Here is a 22,800-nt window from a genome sequence, read left to right as displayed (position 1 = left end):
GGGTGTTTTCTTTCGTGCTTGGCGCGTCTTCATTGTCGTTCAGTCTGACTTTATGACAACTGAGATCTTACAGGGTGACATGGGAGCCATGTTCATGCAGTCGTTCAGGATTATAAAAAAAATAGCATTTTATGCCAGCCTTTAGTCCAGGGATGGGCAAACTTGATCCTCGAGGGCCGGTGTCACTGCAGAGTTTTGTTCCAACACTAGTCAAACACACCTGAACAAACTAATCAGTGTCTTCAAGATCACTTGAACTCTATAGGGAGGTCTGTTTGAATAGGGTTGGAGCTAAACTGTGCAGGACACCGGCCCTCCAGGACCGAGATTGCCCACCCCTGCTTTAGTCTAAACAGTCTAAACACACACAAAAAAGTTAAGTTACCCATACTCGAAAATAGCTTTTGATCTGATTTCTGACATAAGTGAAAAGTGAGCGCACAAACACACACACACACACCTTTAGTTCAGGGAATCAAACCTACAACCGTTGAATTACAAGTTCAACTCCCTAACCAATGAAAACTAGCAGATGTTGATGACCTTGTGACATGGCAATCAGCATTTAAAGAGAAATGCAATTACATCTGTTTGTTGGTCGATGTATATCAGTAAAAGTGGCTGATTTGCTGATTTCCCTGTAACAAAGAGGCTTTACCTGTAGATGAGATTAAATGGAGTGTGACGATGACAGATATAGAGATACAGCTGAAGGCTAAATTAGGAGCCCTCCTGTGAAAGTTTAATTCTATTTCAAGTATTTCCCAAGTGACGTTAAACAGAGAAAAGAAATTGTTTACAGTATTTACTATAATATTTTTTTTTCTATGGAGAAAGTCTTATTTCTACTAGTTTGTTTAAAATAAAAGCAGTTTTTCTAAGTATTTAATGTCAATATTATTAGCTTTCTTAAGAAATGAAGATTGAAATAAAGACTTTCGTCCAATGACTTTCCTAATTAACCTAATTAAGACTTTAAATTGCACTTTAAGCTGAACACTAGTATTCATGAAAGTAAAAAACTATATAAATGAATAAATATGAAAGATAAAAAAATACATCTAAAATAAAATTAGGAAATTGGTTATTGGAAATTAAAACTATTGTTTAAATGGCTTTTAATGATTATTTAAGAACTAAGATTTAAAAAATTAGCAAAATAAGATTGCAAAACCTTATTTTTTAGGTTCAAGTTCATATATTTTATCGATGTGAAGACACCTGTCCATATTTATCAAGTTACATGTGTGTGTGTTTGTCTGTGTGTGTGTCTGTAAAGTGCGTTTTGAGCCCATGTTCAACTCAACATGTTTAGTTTAGTTAAATGATTAAACAAACACACAATGACACAGATAAAGTGACTTCCATCAAAACAAACACACACTTAACAGAAGCAGCGTTGTCTGTTCACAATGAATGCATTCTTTAGATCAGATCAATGCAATTCACAACTATGTGAAGTCTTTCAGCAGAAACTCCTAATAAGGAAGCTGCAGTGTGTGTCAGTTTCTGCGGGACTGAGCTGCTTCATAACACTGAAACACCAGGAATAAAACACACACACACACACACACACACACACACACACACATTTCTCATCTTTTGTGTCAGCTTTCAAAAAGGACTGATATTTTAATAACACACTGAACACATGAATAGATTAAAAACAAACAGGAAACAAAGGTCAAACGGATACACGCTGAAACTCTTCACATTTAAAGAGACAAAAGCTGATATGTTTTTTACTGCTCCACTCCCTTTCCTGAACATGCTCATGTGTTATATTGACAATAACAGTATTTTCCATGCGCTGTGTAATTTTACAGGAATTTTACACAACTGCTCTTCATTCATTCATTCATTTTATTTTCGTCCTAGTCCCTTTAATAATCTGGGGTCACCACAGTGGAATGAACCACCAACTTATCCAGCACATGTATTACGTAGCGGGTGCCCTTCCAAATTCAACTCATCACTGGGAAACATCCACACACACTCATTCACACACATACACTACGGACAATTTAGCATACCTAATTTACCTATTCACCAAAACACAATAGCACATGTGTTTGGACTGTAGGGGAAACCGGAGCACCCAGAGGAAACCCCCTCAAACACGGAGGGAACATGCAAACTCCACACAGAAATGCCAACTGACCCAGCCGAGGCTCAAACCAGCAACCTTCTTGCTGTGAGCTGATTGTGCCACCCACTGCGCCACCGTGACGCTAATGTATAATCAGTGAAACTGTATTGTTATGTTCATACCATTGAGCATCTTTACCAAGTCATATGACAACAATGAAACTCTGCATAAGCAAATGACACAGCATGATACTGGCCAAACGTACAGTCAGAGATTCTAAGAAACATTAGTTTTTTCTGGCCCAAGCAGGTTCTGTTACTATGTAAATATTGTGTGAAAAAACAGGGGAAATGTAATGTACATTTGAAGACAAAATTATAAGATCCTGTGAATTTTTATGGATGTTTGTCACCATATTTCAATTCTATTTCTCTTCTGGACAGATTTATTTTAGTCTGGCTGAAGTAAAAAAAAATAAGAATGATAGAGTGAAAATGTCTAAGGTCTACGCATGGGACGATAACCTTTTTCAATGTATACCGCGGTATGGAAACGTTAAGGTTTTATAACCGCCAACATTTTCTGCTATACCGTTCTTACAGTATATGCAAGACTTTATGTTTATGGTTATTTTGTTTTATTTTTTAGGACAACAGTATCTCCAGCTAAAAATATCCCTTGATTGCAGTTTTAAATTGTAAAGTAATCTGTGTTTTAGAAACAAATGAAGACAGCAGAGGTCAATGATTTATTTAAATTATTTAGCAGGACATGTTTACTGTTCCAAAATATTTAAAATGTTTCTCAAAATAAAATATTTTGTGTTCAAGAGGGAAAAAAGTTGTTTTTTTTTACCAAAGACTATATTTTAGAGCAGCGATCACAATACTGTAAAACCATGATATTTTTATCCAGGTTCTCATACCATCAGAATCTCATACCGGCTCATCCTTTACTAAGATCAATATTATCAGCCTACCTTAAGAATATATTATGTTTTGATTGGTTACATTATGAACCACTTGTATTCAATGACTTGCATAATTAATCTAGTTAAGTCATTAAATATTAGCTAGTAAAATATTATATACCGTCATCAGATTAAACAATTAGTTATTAAAACTATTATGTTTGAAAGTGTGTTGAAATAGTTAAAAAACAATACAAATTTCCAACAATTTTGTCTTCAACTGTAGTAATATTAGGTTAACTAGGCAAGTTAGGATAAGTTATTGTTAGGGCCAGACGGAATCTGCAGACATTTTTTGCTATTTCTGTGGAGAATTTTGGTAAAAATCTGCAGATTTCTGCAAAATTATCTTGGAAGTATCATAAATAAAACCTTAATATATGAAATAAAAAATAATATATTTTTTAACTTTTATTTAATGTGTAAAAGGCAAATCCAATTAGATCCACTTTATCTGGTAAACAAAGCAAGTTTGTCATACAATATACCTACTAAAAGACAGAAAATAGTACTGTACAAACCGCATTGTACATAAATCAGATGAGCATTTTCATATTAGTCAATAATAATACTGTAATTATTAAAAACTAAATACATATAGATTTACACACATTTACTCAAGTAAATAAACAGAATCAATGAGGGGCTAAAAATCTGTGGAAATCTGCTGAAAATCTGTGGAAAATCTGCTAAATTCAGTGCGTGCAGATTCCGTGTGGGTCTAGTTATTGTATATATTTGTTCAGTAGTAAATAAAAAAAAAACATATTGCTTAAGGGGCTAATAATGTTGACCTTAAAATGGTTTTTAAAAACTAAAAACTGCTTTTATTTTAGAAAAAAAACAAATAAGACTTTCTCCAGAATAAAAAACATTACAGGAAATACTGTGAAAATGTCCTTGAACTGTTAAACATCATTTGGGAAATAGTTGAAAAAGAAAAAAAATCACAGGAGGGCGAATAATTTTGAACTGTATGACTCTGTGGGTAGGAAAAGCCTTTGAAATGAAGCAGCCATATAAGGGGACGAGCAGAAGCTGAAGCGGTTCACTGATCTGTGAAAATATAAACCTGTACAGCAGAGACTGTTCTGGAAGTGTAAAACAATGATATGAACATCACTATTACAATCTACAGCAGAGAGACCGATCTCTGTTATGAGCAAACACACACACATAAGTCAAAAATTATTAGCCCTCCTGTGGATTTTATTTTACAGATATTTTCACAAATGATGTTTAACAGAGCAAGGAATTGTTTAGGTATTTCCTATATTGTTTTTTTTCTTCTGGAGAAAGTCTTATTTGTTTTGTTTCGGCTAGAGTTTTTAATTTTTAAAACAATTTTAAGGTCAAACTTATTAACCCCCTTTAGCTATATTTATTTTAATTGTCTACAGCAGTGGTTCTCAAAGTGGGAGCTGGGGCAACCCGAAGGGTCGCAGGGCAATGAAGGAGGGGGGGGGGGTCGCCTGGTGATTTCCAAAAATCTATTTATTTTTATTAAATCATAAGAATTACCATATTTTATCCATACCTACTGAAGACAAAAAATAGTCGTTTATAGTTACTATACACTATATAGCTACTATAGTAGCTTATAGTTACTAGTTCTATTGGATTGCGACTCCTGGGGTAATTACATTATATTGTAGGCACAGCAATAGCATCAGATGCAGCAGATTGATTTTATAACACCAGGTTAAACTTTCTGGCACATTTACAGCACTGACATAGATAAAAAATTAAATGAAGAAAGACTTGGGTCTGTTGGTGTGTGTGCCATTGCATGCAAGGTTTCTGTATTTATAACCACCTCAGAGGATATTGGGGGTCGTGAGTCACTGGCATTGTGACAATGCCAAGTTTTGGAACCCCTGGTCTACAGAACAAACCATCATTATACAATGACTTGCCTAACGTCACTTTAAGCTGAATCCTAGTATGCTTAAAAATATCTGGTCAAATATTATTTACTGTCATCATGGCAAAGATAAAATAAATCAGTTATTAGAAATGAGTTATTAAAATCATTATGTTTAGAAATGTGCTGAAAAAATGTCTTTCTGTTAAACAGATATTGGGGGAAAAAATATACAGGGGTGCTAATAATTCTGACCTTAACTGCATGTGCACATGTGGTTTTGTGAATTAAATTTATTGGAAATGCACATACAATCCTAAAATGCATCTAGCATTATCCCATGACTGATTTACAGGATTTAGTTTGAGCACTAGGCATTTGAACAAAAGTATTGTGAATGCTACAAAGTTTCAATAAGAAATATTTAGTGAATGCACTGAAAAAAATCATCTTGCAATTCACACAGTTTGCCTTAAAATATTTGAACATTGGAAATATGCTCCCAGGACTACATTTTTGAGAACCGACAAATATGACTATGTTGTCTTGTAGTTTTGGTTTTCCCAAGTCCAAGAGAGGTCCAAGTCCACATTTCAAATACGTAACTGGGGTACATTTTCTCATAATCTGTCATTTCTTGTAAATCCACCAGAGGGCGTGTACATTTCTGCATATGTTTATGTATTTCTCCTGCATGTCTGTGAGAGAAGTCGGTCAGCTTGTTGCCATGCATAATATATTAGCTTGATTTCAACTGACCCAAACTACTTCCTCAAACCCAACCAATATGTGTTCTCAAAAGCAAACTAGAAGAGATGTGCCATTTCAGTCACTTTACTTGGGTTTCGTTTTACCTGGTCCTTCGCTAGAGTCTAACCCATCGACTCCATGTCCCAAGTACAGCATCATTCAAGGTGAGCTTCCAAGCAAACCAGTGACACCGGAAAATCAATACATACGGAGGTAAGTGGACAGAGGTACCACTCCATAAATGCAGAAAAGCTAGTTCATGCTTTTATGACCTCTAGACTGGATTACTGTGATGCTCTGTTAGCTAATTGCCCATCATTTTCTATTAATGAACTTCAGTGCAAAATGCAGCTGCCAGAGTTCTTACCAGGTCTAGAATATATAACCCCAGTTTTATCTTCCTTACACTGGCTGCCAGTTAAGCTCTAGCCTAGTGGTTAGCGCGCTGAAATGTGTTGCAGTTGCACTTCAGGGCCTCCCGAGTTTGAATCCCAGCTCGAGGACATATCCCGCCCCTACCCCCTGTCTCTCTCCCACTTCACTTCCTGTTTATAATACTGTGCTATCTACTTAAAAAAAAGACCAAAAGTAAATCTTTTAAAAAAAAGATCAATCTCAAAACTCAGGGCTTCTGGTATTACCCAAAATAGCAAAGTCCACTAAAGGAGGTCGCGCCTTCGCATATATGGCTCCTATACTCTGGAATAGCCTTCATCATAATGTCATACAGACATCACCAACAGTATATACTATATAACTGCAGGTTAACTATGTTTATATAAAATAGCATTAACTGTTAGAAGCTATTCGCTACTAGTTAATTAGTTAAAGTTATTAGCAACTAATAAAATTATGATAATAACCTTACATTTTATGATTTTGATTGTAATGCAATAATGTGCACCTTTTGTAAAGCTGCTTTGGAACAAGAATTATTATGAATATAGTGCTATACATTTTCATTACTGTAAAATGCTTCTTGGTTTAAGAACTTTTCGATATTTAGACTATAGAAACAAGACAAAAATCATTTTGTGCTGTGTGTTAGTTTGTTTCTTTAGTGCCAAAAATACAGTGGTATTTAAATTGCTCCTTGCTAAACAATCAAGACTGCCAAAGGCCAAAAATAGTTGTTTAATTGGAGGCCATGTGAGCAGGGGGGGGCAAAATGCAGTTATTTTAAGCGCTTTGGGGGTTTACATGAGGAGAGTTTGTATATACAGGCCGGTGTTAATGATCTCCGTCTACAGCGGCTCACTGACGCCCCGACACCTGCTGCTGCTGCAAACCACACACCACAGCATACACACTCGTTCAAACACACACACACTGAACAAGACAATCCCAGACCCTGCTCAGAATGCCATATGTTCACATATATGATGCGTTTAAATGCACATTCTTGCAGTGTTATACTTAATAAGCGGGAAAGGTCAGGATTTAAGTGAAACCTGATCGGGAAGCTAACATTCAGTAAGCAATGAGTGCATTTATATTCAGATCATGTTAAGTAAAGCAAGATTTGTCTCCACATTTATTCATTCATTCATTTTCTTGTCGGCTTAGTCCACACACACACTCATACACTACGGACAATTTAGCCTACCCAATTTACCTGTACCGCATATCTCTGGACTGTGGGGGAAACCGGAGCACCCGGAGGAAACCCACGCAAAGGCAGGGAGAACATGCAAACTCCACACAGAAATGCCAACTGAGCCGAGGTTCGAACCAGCGACCTTCTTGCTGTGAGGCGACAGCACTACCTACTGCGCCACTGCCAGTGAAATTTGAGTAATAAGCAAAAATCTACATACTGATCAGCACACTTCCGGTGTGTGGTACATTGCCTTTCCGTAAGGAATCTGTAATTGTAAATTTGTTTCGGGACTTGTAAAAGTGTTTTGCGTCTTGTTAATTTTTTTTCTAAAATGTAAATTTGTTTCGTCCTTGGTAAAATAGTTTTTCCTATTTAATTGTGTCTGATGATAGGTAAAAATGTTTAGCAAAATGTACATTTCCCTCGAGCTTTGTAAAAATGTTTTACACTTTTTGTAATTTTTTACAAAATTGTGTTTTTGCACGTCCAGGCCACCGTAGTTTCCCCATCAGTGATGTACGCTAGAGGTTTATGTTACATCTAATGTTGATAAACAATGTTTATTTCATGACTTTCATACTGGTGTTTATTAGCTGTGTGAATGACACTGAGCTCCTTCTACTGATACACTTTCCTGCTTGCGGGAAATCTAGTTTGTGATGAGCTTTGGTTCATTATGTAACTTTCTCAATATCACCACCTGCACATGACTTTGTTAAAGTGTCTTTCTCTGTAACAAAAGATGTGAAGATGTTGGCAGTTCAAAATACAGACATATTACATCTATACATTAATGAAATTTGGTAGTTTACTGTAAAAATTAGATTTTTTTTTTTACGGTTTGTACCGTATTTTTAATGGTGAAATACTGGCAACCACAGCTGCATTTTTTTTTTGTTTTTGTTTTTTTTTACAGTGTCTGATGGAGGAATCACCTGTTTCCATTTGATAAGAATGGCTCGTCTAGCTAAAAGAGTAGAAAAAGCAATACCTTAAAAAAGTTCGATTAATAATTTATTCATTCATTCATTTTCTTGTTGGCTCTAGTCCCGTTATTAATCCGAGGTCGCCACAGCGGAATGAACCACCAACTTATCAAGCACGTTTTTACGCAGCAGATGCCCTACCAACCACAACCCATCTCTGGGAAACATCCACACACACTCATTCACACACACACACACACTAGGGACAATTTAGCCTACCCAATTCACCTGTACCGCATGTCTTTGGACTGTGGGGGAAACGGGAGCACCCGGAGGAAACCCACGCGAACGTAGGGAGAACATGCAAACTCTGACCCAGCCAAGGCTCGAACCAGCCACCTTCTTGCTGTGAGGAAATAGCACTACCTACTGCGCCACTGCGTCGCCTCAATTAATAAAGTAGATGTAAATAAATTAATTAGATATATAACTTTGGTTCACTGAGGCATATTACCGAACATAAAAACTTGACCCCCCTGATCGCCAATGTTTAACTCGCACCCTGATTACAAAGGCAAACAATTATTTGTTCTTAATGACATGCACAGATGAATTATGCACCACAAAACTAGCGACGTGAGCTGACAGAATCAAAAGGATTAGTTTTGATTTCATGTGTACTTCAAACAGCAAATTTCACTGTCAATGGTCATGGCTTGATAAACAAGAGAGCGTCACAATCAGTTTCAGTCGGTCCAGAAGGCAAACATGGTTTACATTTCTCTCCTGATGACAGACAGCGCTGAATCTGTCCATCTCAACTATCTTTCACTAGGAACTTTGCTGTTATGGTATGTTTCCATGGCAACCGCGGGAGGTGTTCATGCAGTTCAGTTGCGCGTGAACGTCAGACCAGAGCGAGTTTCCACAAGGACACAGATGAGCTACAGACGCTTTACACTGCACTAAATACTTTCCACTGTCGGAACAGAAGCACACTGACCCACACTAACCAGACCCAAACCCCAGTGGGTCATATTTATTCTGGCCACGTTAACAGAAGCACACTGAAAAACACTAAACTGAGGACGAAACACGCGCTGTGGGAAACCTGAGGCCTGCTGCACAAAGCCAGTTTGAGTTTTAAGCAGATAAGATCAAGTATATGTCAGTCTGAAATCAGCCCCTATGCCCTCATTCACTATTCACTACATCACCCCACTAGCGTAACTGACTAATGGTGTGGGACTGGCTGTTTGTTGCACTCTTGTGTCATGTGATTGGTTGTTTGGTGCACTCATGTGTCGTGATTGGTTGTTTGGTGCACTCATGTGTCATGTGATTGGCTGTTTGGTGCACTCATGTGTCGCGTGATTGGCTGTTTGCTGCACTCTTGTGTCGTGATTGGTTGTTTGGTGCACTCATGTGTCATGATTGGTTGTTTGGTGCACTCATGTGTCGCGTGATTGGCTGTTTGCTGCACTCTTGTGTCGTGATTGGTTGTTTGGTGCACTCATGTGTCATGATTGGTTGTTTGGTGCACTCATGTGTCGCGTGATTGGCTGTTTGCTGCACTCTTGTGTTGTGATTGATTGTTTGGTGCACTCATGTGTCATGATTGGTTGTTTGGTGCACTCATGTGTCATGTGATTAGTTTTTGGTGCACTCACGTCATGTGATTGGTTGTATGGTGCACTCGTGTATCATGTGATTGGTTGCTTGGTGCACTCACGTGGTGTGATTGGCTGTTTGCTGCACTTATGTGTCATGTGATTGGCTGTTTGCTGCACTTATGTGTCATGTGATTGGCTGTTTGCTGCACTTATGTGTCATGTGATTGGCTGTTTGCTGCACTTATGTGTCATGTGATTGGCTGTTTGCTGCACTTATGTGTCATGTGATTGGCTGTTTGCTGCACTTATGTGTCATGTGATTGGCTGTTTGCTGCACTTATGTGTCATGTGATTGGCTGTTTGCTGCACTTATGTGTTATGTGATTGTCTGTTTGCTGCACTCTTGTGTCGTGATTGGCTGTTTGGTGCACTCATGTGTCATGTGATTGGTTGTTTGGTGCACTCATGTCATGTGATTGGTTGTTTGGTGCACTCGTGTCATGATTGGCTGTTCGCTGCACTTATGTGATTGGCTGTTTGGTGCACTCATCTGTCGTAAGTGGTTGTTTGGTGCACTCATGTGTCATGTGATTGGGTGTTTGGTGCACTCTTGTGTCGTGATTGGTTGTTTGGTGCACTCATGTGTCATGTGATTGGTTGTTTGGTGCACTCATGTCATGTGATTGGTTGTTTGGTGCACTCGTGTCGTGATTGGCTGTTCGCTGCAATCATGTGATTGGCTGTTTGGTTCACTCATCTGTCGTAAGTGGTTGTTTGGTGCACTTATGTGTCATGTGATTGGCTGTTTGCTGCAGTCATGTGTCGTGTGATTGGCTGTTTGCTGCACTCTTGTGTCATGATTGGCTGTTTGCTGCACTCTTGTGTCATGATTAGTTATTTGGTGCACTTACTGGGTATGACTGGCTGTTTGCTGCACGTGTGATTGGCTGTTTGCTGCAGTCATGTGTCGTGTGATTGGCTGTTTGCTGCACTCTTGTGTCATGATTGGCTGTTTGCTGCACTCTTGTGTCATGATTAGTTATTTGGTGCACTCACGGGGTATGACTGGCTGTTTGCTGCACGTGTGATTGGCTGTTTGCTGCACTCATGTCATGTGATTGGCTGTTTGCTGCACTCGTGTGTCATGTGATTGGCTGATTGCTGTACATGTCACACTTTCAGATGTATGTAGTCCAGAGAGTCACAAACTCTAGATTCAAACATGAGTTAACAGAGAATGTTTATACTAAGCATTGTTAAACTACATAATCTGATCATCTTATCCAGCATGGTAACAATTTTGGTCAATTTAAAGAGACAAAAATGATAAGGCAGACACAGATATTTTTTAACTGCCTATATAGAGAGGTAGTTGTAAAAAAAATGAAGAGCCGTGTCTCTGTTTGAGAGTTTGCACAATGTAATTAGCTCATTCTTTTAATACAATAGTCTGACAGAGAATCTGAAGACCAATCAGAGGAGAACAAAACAGAAAACAACTGTGAGCAGCAAGGCCACAATCACTCAGCATCTTAAAGCAACAGCTGTCTATAAATAACACACATTCAGCTTTAGACTAGAGACGTTGGTTTAGATAGTTATTTCTAGATTTATGGAAAGCCATTTTTTTAAAGTCACACTTTTTAAGTCACATATGAAAATTGGGTTTGAAAAGTAAATATTTGAAAAACAAAATTGACTGCATTCTGGTTGGTTAAAGCAAGCAGTAAAGTAGAAATGTTATAGTAATTGTTCAAAATAGCATTTAAATGGAATTATAACTCACAAGTTCACATTTCATTCAATATTTGTCATATGTTCGTAATTTAATTGTAAAAACTGACTAGGAATATAGGAGTGAAATATACGTGTCAAACTGATATGCATATTGAGTGTATTTTATTTTTTTTAAAATAACGTGTTCTTCCAGTTTTGGTGACTTTTGAACTCATGAATACAAATATACACTAACCGGCCACTTTATTAGGTACACCTATTAAACTGCTCGTTAGCACAAATTTCTAATCAGCCAATCACATGGCAGCAAAAAAAAGAATTTGGCATCAACAACATGAAAGCATGAATCCATCTTCTGATGGCTACTTCCAGCAGGATAATGCTCCATGTCAAAAAGCGTGAATCATCTCAGACTGGTTTCTTGAACATGACAATGAGTTCACTGTACTCAAATGGCCTCCACAGTCACCAGAACTCAATTCAATAGAGCACCTTTGGGATGTGGTGGAGCAGGAGATTGGCATCATGGATGTGCAGCTGACAAATCTGCAGCAACTGTGTGATGCTATCATGTCAATATGGAGCAAAATCTCTGAGGAATATTTCCAGTAGCCTGTTGAATCTATGCCACAAAGGATTAAGGCAGTTCTGAGGACAAAATGAGTTCCAACATGGTACTAGCAAGGTGTACCTAATAAAGTGGCCGGTGAGTGTATAAATATATATATATATATATATATATATATATATATATATATATATATATATATATATATATATATATATATATATAGTTGAAAACAAATTATATTTATATATACATGTTCAAAAGGAAAAAAAAGTTAGATGTCTGGTTTTTCCACCAAAAATTGATTATTTAACTTTTCTTCTGAAGTTTAAACATCGTTATAGTGTGCTGTCTGAAATAATCCAGAGCAAATCAATATTTTCTTGTAAATAAAAAATTGTTTGCAGCATTAAAAACAAAATATGTGCAGAAGTATTAGAGCAGAGGAGAGTCTGGTTGACCTTGCCTTAATAAGGAGATCCGACAGAGTCTCTGGCAGAAGAAAAGAGAAAGAAGAGAAGGCAGATCCTCACAACTCACAATTTACAACCACAAACACACACACACACACACACACACACAAAGATACACATAAATATGTGCACACACAAACGCGTGCGTGCAGACAGTGATTCAGCACAGACCTCTGTCTCTTTCTCAACACAGCAACAAAAGTGGGCCGATATTTATAGAGGAAGCATCAACACCGTGTCTTCCCCACATTCAGGTGAGAGAAGAAACACACACACACACACACACACACAGGATAAAGAAACTGGGCTTAAAGGCATAAAAACAACAACAATTTCTGATTTGTCCATCGTTCGACAGCACTTTCTTCAGTTTTGCTCATTCTTATACTATTTGCCCTTCCAGCTGCAACCCAGCACTGGGAAACATCCATACACACTCATTCACACACATACACTAAGGCCAATTTGGCTTATTCAATTCACCAATAGCGCATGTCTTTGGACTGTGGGGGAAACCGGAGCACCCGGAGGAAACCCTCGCCAACACGGGCGAACATGCAAACTCCACACAGAAATGCCAGCTGACCCAGCCGGGACTCGAACCTGCGACCTTCTTGCTGTGCTAACCACTGAGCCACCGTGCCGTTGCAGTGTTAAAAGCATATTTAAAATGCCATTATTAGAAGCACACACATATAATGAGAGTAAGACGGTGTCATCAAATCATCACTCTACCCACCATCAGAACATAAACTGCAGGAGTAGAACTCAAAGACGAACTCAAATGACCCGAACTGGCAGACAAACATCTCGACAGCATGATGTTCAGGGCATACGCGCGTGGGCCGTTTCTGCAGCCCAGACCCTCATGCATTAAACATCAGCATTTCAATGAGACGCATCATCAGAAAACCGTGCGAGTCTCACTGTACTCGGATCAGCTCAGTCTTTCCAGCAAACCCTCTCTGAACTCTGGCAAACTCCACACACTGACGGACTGACTGACAGACAGCATGTGCGCAAATCAATAACCAGCAAAACCTGACTGCACGTGGCTCCGGCACACACACACACACACACACACACACACACATATACAGTTGAAGTCAGAACTATTAGCCCCTTCAGTATATTTTTCCGCCAATTTCTGTTTAATGGAAATATTTTTGTAGCACATTTCTAAACGTTATAGTTATGATGACATAGTTATGATGACAGCACATAATATTTGACTAGATATTCCTCAAGACACTAGTATTCAGCTTAAAGAGACATTTAAAGGCTTATCTAGGTTAATCGGGCAAGTCGTTGTATAACAGTGGATTTGTTCTGTCGACAATCTGCAATAAATAAAGCTTAAAGGGGCTAATAATATTGAGCTTAAAATGTTTTTTAATAAATTAAATACTGCTTTTATTCTAGCCGAAATAAAACAAATCAGACTTTTTCCAGAAGAAAAAATATTATCAAACATACTGTGAAAAATTCCTTGCTCTATTAAACATCGTTTGGGAAATATTTAAAAAATAATGTATAAAATTAGCAGGAGGGTGAATAATTTTGACTTTAACTGTATATATACACACACATACATACAGTTAAAGTCAAAATGATTAGCGCTCCAGTAAAGTTTTTATTCTTTTAAAAATATTTTTATATAGTAATAAAGAAACACTTATTTATTTTAGTTTGGTTGTAATTATAGCAGTTTTACTTATTTATTGTTTTCATTTTAAGGTCAATATTATTAGCCCAGTTTTAAGATCAATATTATTAGTTCACATTTTGTTTAGTTAAAAATAAGCAAACTGAGGAGAAGAGAAAATCTCCTTAAAAATCGTCCAAATTAAGCTCCAGCAATACATATTACTGATCCAATTTGGTTTTTTGTTTTCAACTTCAAAAATGTTTTGATATAATTATAATAGGAAATGTACAAAAAATGTATTAGTAATTATTTTGTACTAGGAAATGTGCTTTTAAAATGATTTTAAAATATATAAAAAAAACAATTCAACACATTTTAAAACATATTTGATTGCATTATATCAAATGTATTACTGTATCTATATGAATTAATATTTTAACTCATTTCTAATAAGACACGGTGGCTCAGTGGTTAGCAATATTCGCCTCACAGCAAAAAGGTCACTGGGTCAGTTGGTATTTCTGTATGGAGTTTGCATGTTCTCCCTGTGTTGGTGTGGGTGTCCTCTGGGTGCTCTGGTTTCTCCCACAGTCCATAGACATGGGCTATAGGGGAGCTGGATGAATTAAATTGGCCGTAGTGTATATAAGTGAATGAGTGTGTATGGATGTTTCCCAGTGCTGGGTTACTGTATATGCTAAACACATTACCTCATAACCGATCAATTTGACAAGCTTTTTTCTACCAAACTGTATATTTAGCTTATACTTTATAATATAGGGCCCTTCTACAAAACCTAACCTCTAATATATTTTTTGACAATAGCCAACAATACAGTTTTATTTGTTTTTCTCTTACAATATTAGATATCTGCATTAGATTACTTAAAGATCATGCTCCGAGTAGATATTTAGCACATTTCCTATTATAAATAGGATGGCACAATGGCTCAGTGCTTAGCATCGCGTCCCGGCTGGGACAGTTGGAGTTCCTGTGTGGAGTTTGCATGGTCTCCTTGTGTTTGCATGGGTTTCCTTTCGGGTGTTCTGGTTTCCCCCACAGTGCGCGATAGGTCAATTGGATAAACTAAATTGGCCATAGTATACGATTATGTATATGAGATTGTCAGAGTGTTTCCCAGTACTGGGCTGTGGCTGGAAGGGCATCCACTGTGTAAGACATATGCTGAATAAGTTGGCGGTTCATTCCACTGTGGTGACCCCTGAAAAATAAGTGACTAAGCTGAAGAATTAAGCTGACTAAGCTGAAAATTATTGAATAAATAATTTCTAATAACTCATTTCTTTTAGTTTAAAGTGCACTTTAAAGACTAAACTAGATTACAGAAATAGGAGGGGGGGGATAAAAAAGGGGGGCTAATAATATTAACTTTAAAATTGTTTTTATTTATTAAAACTGCTATAATTACAGCCAAACCAAAAGAAATAAGCCTTTCTCTAGACGAAAAAATATTAAAGGAAATTACTGTGAACATTTCCTAGGTCTTTTTTTAACTTTATTTATAGAACATTTTGAATAACACTTAATAGTGTACAACATGTATATTTATGAACAAAATACTAATGACTTTTTTAGAAAACGAACTACAATTTCCCAGGAGAGCTAATTATTTTGACTTCAACACAAACACACACACACACACACACACACACACACACACACACACACACACACACACACACACACACACACACATGCACATGTGGTACCTTTATATTTCTCTCTGACGTTCTCGTAGGCTTGAATGAAGTCCTGCTCGTCTGCGTTGGGTGGCAGGCAGAAGGGCTCGTACATGGCCATCAGTCTGTGTGTGTGTGTGAGCCGGTAAAGGATGAGCACCACTGTATGAGAGAGAGTGTGCGTTTGTGTGTGTGTGTGTGGCAGCGCAGTGATTTCTATCTCTCGCTCTAAACTTCATTCCTGCAGCCACCAAGGCCACGCCCCCTCTTTCCTGACTGGGAAATAGCAGCAGAGCCTGTGAAGCCCCGCCTCTTAAAGGCACAGCACATCAATATATAAATAGAATGAGTCAGACACACCTCTTAGTCAGTCTGGCACACAAGTTTAGAAAGTTGCTAATGTACTTTGTATTCAGCTATGTTCGAAAAGAAATACACTTGCTGAGTATTTCATTAAAGATTTACATGTATATGTTCAAAGCTATCATTTTATTATTAGGTCATAAGTGTCATTTTTTAAATTGAGATGTATATATCATATGAAAGATGAATTAATAAGATTTCCATTATTTAATGGATTGTATAGGAGGGTAATATTTGGCTGAGATAAAACTATTTGAAACACATGAAATCTGAGGGTTCAAAAAAAAATCTAAATTTTGAGAAAATCTTAATTAAAGTTGTCCAAATTAAGTTCTTAACCATTCTTAACTAAAGTTCTTAACGCTATGTGATCGCTACCACTGTGACGTCTATCAGACGTTAGATTTTAGTTGCCATACCTGACGAATAAATGTCAGTATTTGACGTCAATTACGTGACGTGAGCTGCTGACCGTGAGCTGTATTCACAGAGAGGGCACGCACGCGCTCTACGTAATGATAGATGCACGCGTGTCTACTTAGTGAACAGAACCTGCATTTGTTGCGAGTAACAGGTAATACAGTTGTAAACAATATTTAGTTTGTGGCACAGAGTGATCGTTTGGGAGCCGCGCGCAAAGTATGAACAAGTAATTAGCTGTCAAAATGAAACCAAAAGTGTGCACTTAATTTAAATGATCAAATCGCATTTAAAAGTTATGATTAGGACAAGCATTTGATATGTTTTTCTTTCATAGCGAACACAGAGTTGTGCATGAAAATAAATGTTTACAATGTCAGTATAACTACTCTAGCCTATATATTGTTGAATATAATCGGATCATGGCAAATGTCTGATTTTACCAGTGAATAAATTTGTCTAATATGACAGATTGCAAGCATATATCTCAAACATAATAATTCAACATCAGAATTATTATAAGTAGAATAGAATTATTTATAGAAACCAGTAGATCTACACATCATATTATTGTCTATGTTGTGCCATTTGTTTTTACCATACCTTTATTTTTCATCTACAGACTTGTGAGAAAATCGTGACCTTTATTTTAAGCAAAAAAAATCGCGATTCTCATTTTAGCCAGAATCGTGCAGCTCTAACGTCAATATAATGTTGGTTTAAGATTTTGACTCAACGTTGGATTTTGGTCACTTTTAAACACAACCTAAAATCAACCAAATATCAACGTCATTTGACGTCATTATTGGACACCAAAATAGCGCTGTCCTTTGACACTGGTGACCTAAATCTAACCCAATATTAACGTTTTATGACAGTGTGCGTCTCTGCTGGGTACATTTGGAAGTAAATGTCTGAAAAATAATCTGAAATCGCATATTCACTGAGCGTAAAGTATGAAACAAATACTATAGCTGTTGTGTTACCATGGCTTGAAGTAATCTGTTGTGTTAATACTACAGGTTCTGTGGTAACACAACAACTATAGTAATGACCCAATACTGTAGTTTCCAAAAATATTGTAGTATATTATACTATAATACACCACGGTTTACTGTAGTAAAAACTAAACCATGCAACAGTATTTATTACAGTTTTCTACTAAAAAAACAAATATGGGTCAAAAACCTTTAAAAGTTTCAGATGTGACAGATGTCATGCACCAAGTTGTAATTTGAGTCATATGTTCTTTATGTGCCCTCTATTACAGAATTATTGGGTTAATTATTTTACAATTATGTCCAAGGTGTTGCAGGTAAATATAAACCCATCCCCTGATGTTGCCATTTTGGGGGTTCCAAAGATTTGGTCCCAATTCAATTATAAACAACTTAATGTTTTGGCCTTTACCTCACTAATAGCCAGGCGTCGTATACTACTTCACTGGAAATCAAATAAGCCTCCAACTACATCCCAATGGCTTGTGGATACCATGCATTTTCTTAAGTTGGAAAAGGTTAAATGCTCTGGGAAAACTATTTTCTTTAAAAAGTGGCAATGTTTTATTACTTACTTTAACTCTCTTAAGGTATTGCCTTCCATTTAATAGATGCACTCCCCTGAGTTCCCTCCCTTTTTAATTTATTTCGTATTAATTAAACTTTTTTGTTTTATCTAATACTATTTTATACCGTTTAATTGTAAATATTAATTTCAACATTGACAATGTATCTGAACATTTGATTGTGATTTTTGGTTGTAATTTTCAGTACACTTAATACTCATGTTTCTATTTTTCTTTTCCTCTTATTATTATCATTATTATTATTATTATTAATATTTCTCTTTTTTATTATATATATATTTTTGTTATTATTATTTTTTTGTCTCTTTTAAAAAAGAAAAAGAAAAAGAATGATATGTAACTTTCTGTACTGATGTAATGTTTGTTTTTTTCACAATAAACAATATAAACATAAAAACCTTTAAAAGTTTGACAGAGAAAGTAATACTGGAACATGGTAAAATGTGTAAGTGCCAATGAAGCACCTCTAGTTGCGCCGGTTCATTACCACTGACACATTTTCCCATGTTCCTGTTTTACTTTCTCTCTCAAGCTATCAAAAGTTTAGACGGTTTTCCCCCAAAATAAAAAATGAGATAATTGAATGTCCCGCTGTGATAACAGTGTATCATAGCACTGTTTAAATTGCTTATCACATACAGGATATACTGTCAGATACTATAATTAAACAATAGCAGGAAGCATACAGCGTACACTGAGTAGGCAGGATTCTCAGAATGCACTGCATGAAATACTGGAGCACAACTACTCAGTGTGTCTGACTTCTATTTCAGGTCTCACAAAAACAAAAAAAATGCACTCTATGATGTTAACATTTCTTTGAATTAGACTGATATCTTTATACACAAAAATCGCATCAACAACTATAATTGGAAACAGTACTTCAACATAAGTTAAACATTAGAATTTGTAGATAAAATGAACACTAGGGGGCAGTATAATGACAACAACTTTTGTTTCTTTACACACGAATGATATTTACAGGAACATATAGGATTATTTTTGTGCGGTTCTTTGCACGACACCAAATAAACACCATTAAACAATTTAAGGCTGTCTATGATATGTAATAATATTTATCTAGCTCCATATATGTACTTCTCTGGCATGCTCAGTTTGCCTGTAGTTCACTTTGTACGGTTTTTGTGCTTCAGAAAGCTCGTGTTCGAGTCCAGTGAAGCACCCTTCTACAAAAGTGGCAGTGCATTTTTCTCTTACGCCTGCTTTTGAAAACACTATTGGTTGGGTTAAGGGAAGGATTTAGCTCAGTGGTTCATTAGCTGACCTGTATGACAAGCCCCGCCTTCTCCTGGACATGTACAAGAAGGACGTCTATCTAAAACACAACAAAGCACAACCTAAGCAACGTATTTCAGATTCGCACAAATGTAGACAGTGCCCTCTAGTGGATTTGTTATTTGAAACGTGCAAGGAAACACACCCTGAGTAACGTATTTCAGATTCACACAAATGTATGCAGCGCCCTCTAGTGGATTTGTCACCTGAAACGTGCAACAAAACACACCCTAAGTAATGTGTTTCAGATTCGCACAAATGTAGACAGCGCCCTCTAGTGGATTTGTCATCTGAAATGTACAACAAAACACACCCTATGTAACGTATTTCAAATGTAGACAGTGTCCTCTAGTGGATTTGTCACCTGAAACGTGCAACGAAACACACCCTAAGTAACGTGTTCCAGATTCACACAAATGTATGCAGCGCCCTCTAGTGGATTTGTCACCTGAAACGTGCAACAAAACACACCCTAAGTAATGTGTTTCAGATTCGCACAAATGTAGACAGCGCCCTCTAGTGGATTTGTTATTTGAAACGTGCAAGGAAACACACCCTGAGTAACGTATTTCAGATTCACACAAATGTAAAATGCGCCCTCTAGTGGATTTGTCACCTGAAACGTGCAACGAAACACACCCTAAGTAACGTGTTTCAGATTCGCACAAACGTAGAAAGCACCCTCTAGTGGATTTGTCATCTGAAATGTACAACAAAACACACCCTATGTAATGTATTTCAAATGTAGACAGTGTCCTCTAGTGGATTTGTCATCTGAAATGTACAACAAAACACACCCTATGTAATGTATTTCAAATGTAGACAGTGTCCTCTAGTGGATTTGTCATCTGAAATGTACAACAAAACACACCCTATGTAATGTATTTCAAATGTAGACAGTGTCCTCTAGTGGATTTGTCACCTGAAACGGGCAACGAAACACACCCTAAGTAACGTGTTTCAGATTCGCACAAACGTAGACAGCGCCCTCTAGTGGATTTGTCACCTGAAACGTGCAACAAAACACGCCCTAAGTAATGTGTTTCAGATTCGCACAAATGTAGACAGCGCCCTCTAGTGGATTTGTTATTTGAAACGTGCAAGGAAACACACCCTAAGTAACGTATTTCAGATTCACACAAATGTATGCAGCGCCCTCTAGTGGATTTGTCACCTGAAACGTGCAACGAAACACACCCTAAGTAACGTGTTTCAGATTCGCACAAACGTAGACAGCGCCCTCTAGTGGATTTGTCATCTGAAATGTACAACAAAACACACCCTATGTAATGTATTTCAAATGTAGACAGCGCCCTCTAGTGGATTTGTCACCTGAAACGTGCAACGAAACACACCCTAAGTAACGTGTTTCAGATTCACACAAACGTAGACAGCGCCCTCTAGTGGATTTGTCATCTGAAATGTACAACAAAACACACCCTATGTAATGTATTTCAAATGTAGACAGCGCCCTCTAGTGGATTTGTCACCTGAAACGTGCAACAAAACACACCCTAAGTAACATATTTCAAATGTAGACAGCGCCCTCTAGTGGATTTGTCATCTGAAACATGCATTGAAACTTACATTGTTTATGTTTCACAAAAATGTAGACTGAAGCACGTATTCCAAAACAGCTAGGGCTAAATTTAATACACATAGTGAAGTCTATGTGAATGTAGATGCTTCTTTTAAGCAGTAGTAGGCAGTGTTCAGTGTGCTAGAGTTCACTTTAAACAAGTTTTATTCAAACAAGTCCTGCTCAACGACTCTTTCACTAGCCTGGCTGAAACTTTCAGAAGTGCCTACAGATAGGTGTTTTGTTAAACAGGTGTGTGTGCCGTCATGCTCTGTGAACATGTGTGAGTGTTTCCTGTCAGACTGGTGATAAAACCACTCCATTCATCAACACAAGCTAATAACATGCTTTTCTTACTTGATTTTTCGTCTTATTTCTAGCCCAAATATCTAAAAATTCTTAACCCAAGAAGCCTTTTCCTGCATTTGTAAAAACTTTGGTCTTGTTCTTAGAAATAATGGATCAAATTTAAGAGAGTTTTTCAGTAAAACAGGATAAATAATCTGCAGTAAGCAAAATAATTGTGTTTTCCCTTTAGACATAAGATTGCTTATTTTGCTTACCCCATTGCCACATGTGTTGAGGAGCCAATGATCACCAGACTCTTATTCACTACTGAAGAGTCTTTCAGATAAAGCATGCCAGCGGGAGAGAGCAGATATGAGTGGGATGAAAACACCAACATCAGTGTCCATGCTGATACAGCCTGGGTTAACCCTTGTGCGCTGTTGGGGATGTTTCCATCCACTCTGGGGTGATTTTGAGGTTTAATTTGGCCATGACTGTCTCTGTGTTTTAGCAAATGGAATGATTTTTGCTGACAAATCTTACTTTGAGACATATTTAGGGAAAATGCTTTAAAAATGTTCAAAAGCTCAACAATACTCACAAATTGATATTTACTAATGCTCTATATTATAACCATAATTTTTGATTGCAAAGCCATGCCCTCATATAATCATTCTTGATTGTTATTGGTTTTCTCTGTTGGGCAATTTGTCATTTTTGGGGGTCCAGGGTCACATATGGAAATATCTGATATATATACAATCACCGGCCACTTTATTAGGTACACCTTACTAATACCGGGTCGGGCCCACTTTTGCCTTCAGAACTGCCTTAATCCATTGTGGCATAGATTCAACAAGATACTGGAAATATTCCTCAGAGATTTTGCTCCATATTGACATGATAGCATTACGTAGTTGCTGCACATTTGTCGGCTGCAAATCCATGATGCTAATCTCCCATTCCACCACATCCCAAAGGTGCTCTATTAGATTGAGATCTGGTGACTGTGGAGGCCATTTGAGTTCAGTGAACTCATTGTCATGTTCAAGAAACCAGTCTGAGATGATTGGGGCTTTATGACATGGTGCGTTATCTTGCTGGAAGTAGCCATCAGAATTTGGGTACACCGTAGTCATAAAGGGATGGACATGGTCAGCAACAATACTCAGGTAGGATGTGGTGTTGACATGATGCTCAATTGGTACTAATGATTCCAAAGTGTGCCAAAAAAATTATCCCCACCACCAGCCTGAACCGTTGATACAAGGCATGATAGATCCATGCTTTCAATGCTGTTGAGACCAACTCCTGACCCTACCCTCCGAATG

The 22,800-nt window shown here is 37.3% G+C and overlaps 1 protein-coding gene and 2 long non-coding RNA genes across 10 annotated transcripts in view; all 3 read right to left on the bottom strand.

Moving 5' to 3' along the window:
* plecb (plectin b) overlaps positions 1-22,800 on the bottom strand; it is a 246,872-nt gene that overhangs the window by 206,846 nt on the left and 17,226 nt on the right. For 3 of the 7 annotated variants that reach the window (XM_087286468.1, XM_087286475.1, XM_087286476.1), the window contains exon 1: positions 15,969-16,156. The exons of the other annotated variants lie outside the window; for them this stretch is intronic. In XM_087286468.1, coding sequence (XP_087142594.1) covers positions 15,969-16,059 — 91 coding nt within the window. In that variant the 5' untranslated portion in view covers positions 16,060-16,156. Of the gene's footprint in view, positions 1-15,968; positions 16,157-22,800 lie in introns of those variants that run through there. 7 annotated transcript variants of the gene reach the window in all.
* LOC147833254 (uncharacterized) lies at positions 7,600-10,735 on the bottom strand. Of its 2 annotated transcripts, none has more exons than XR_015510881.1 (3): positions 10,214-10,575; positions 9,835-10,052; positions 7,600-9,649 (listed from the first exon to the last, which is right to left on the bottom strand). It is a non-coding gene; the product is annotated as an uncharacterized LOC147833254 (long non-coding RNA). The 2 variants fall into 2 exon arrangements; XR_015945001.1 differs by having other exon boundaries at positions 8,186-9,465; positions 9,743-10,052; positions 10,214-10,735.
* Positions 18,607-22,538, bottom strand: LOC141378151 (uncharacterized). Its single transcript, XR_015510882.1, has 4 exons — positions 21,042-22,538; positions 20,777-20,958; positions 20,326-20,524; positions 18,607-19,916 (listed from the first exon to the last, which is right to left on the bottom strand). It is a non-coding gene; the product is annotated as an uncharacterized LOC141378151 (long non-coding RNA).

This window comes from Danio rerio, chromosome 16, assembly GCF_052040795.2.
Source record: "Danio rerio strain M-AB ecotype USA chromosome 16, GRCz13ab, whole genome shotgun sequence".
Classification (NCBI taxonomy): domain Eukaryota; kingdom Metazoa; phylum Chordata; class Actinopteri; order Cypriniformes; family Danionidae; genus Danio; species Danio rerio.
This window is presented reverse-complemented; position numbering and strand designations above follow the sequence as displayed.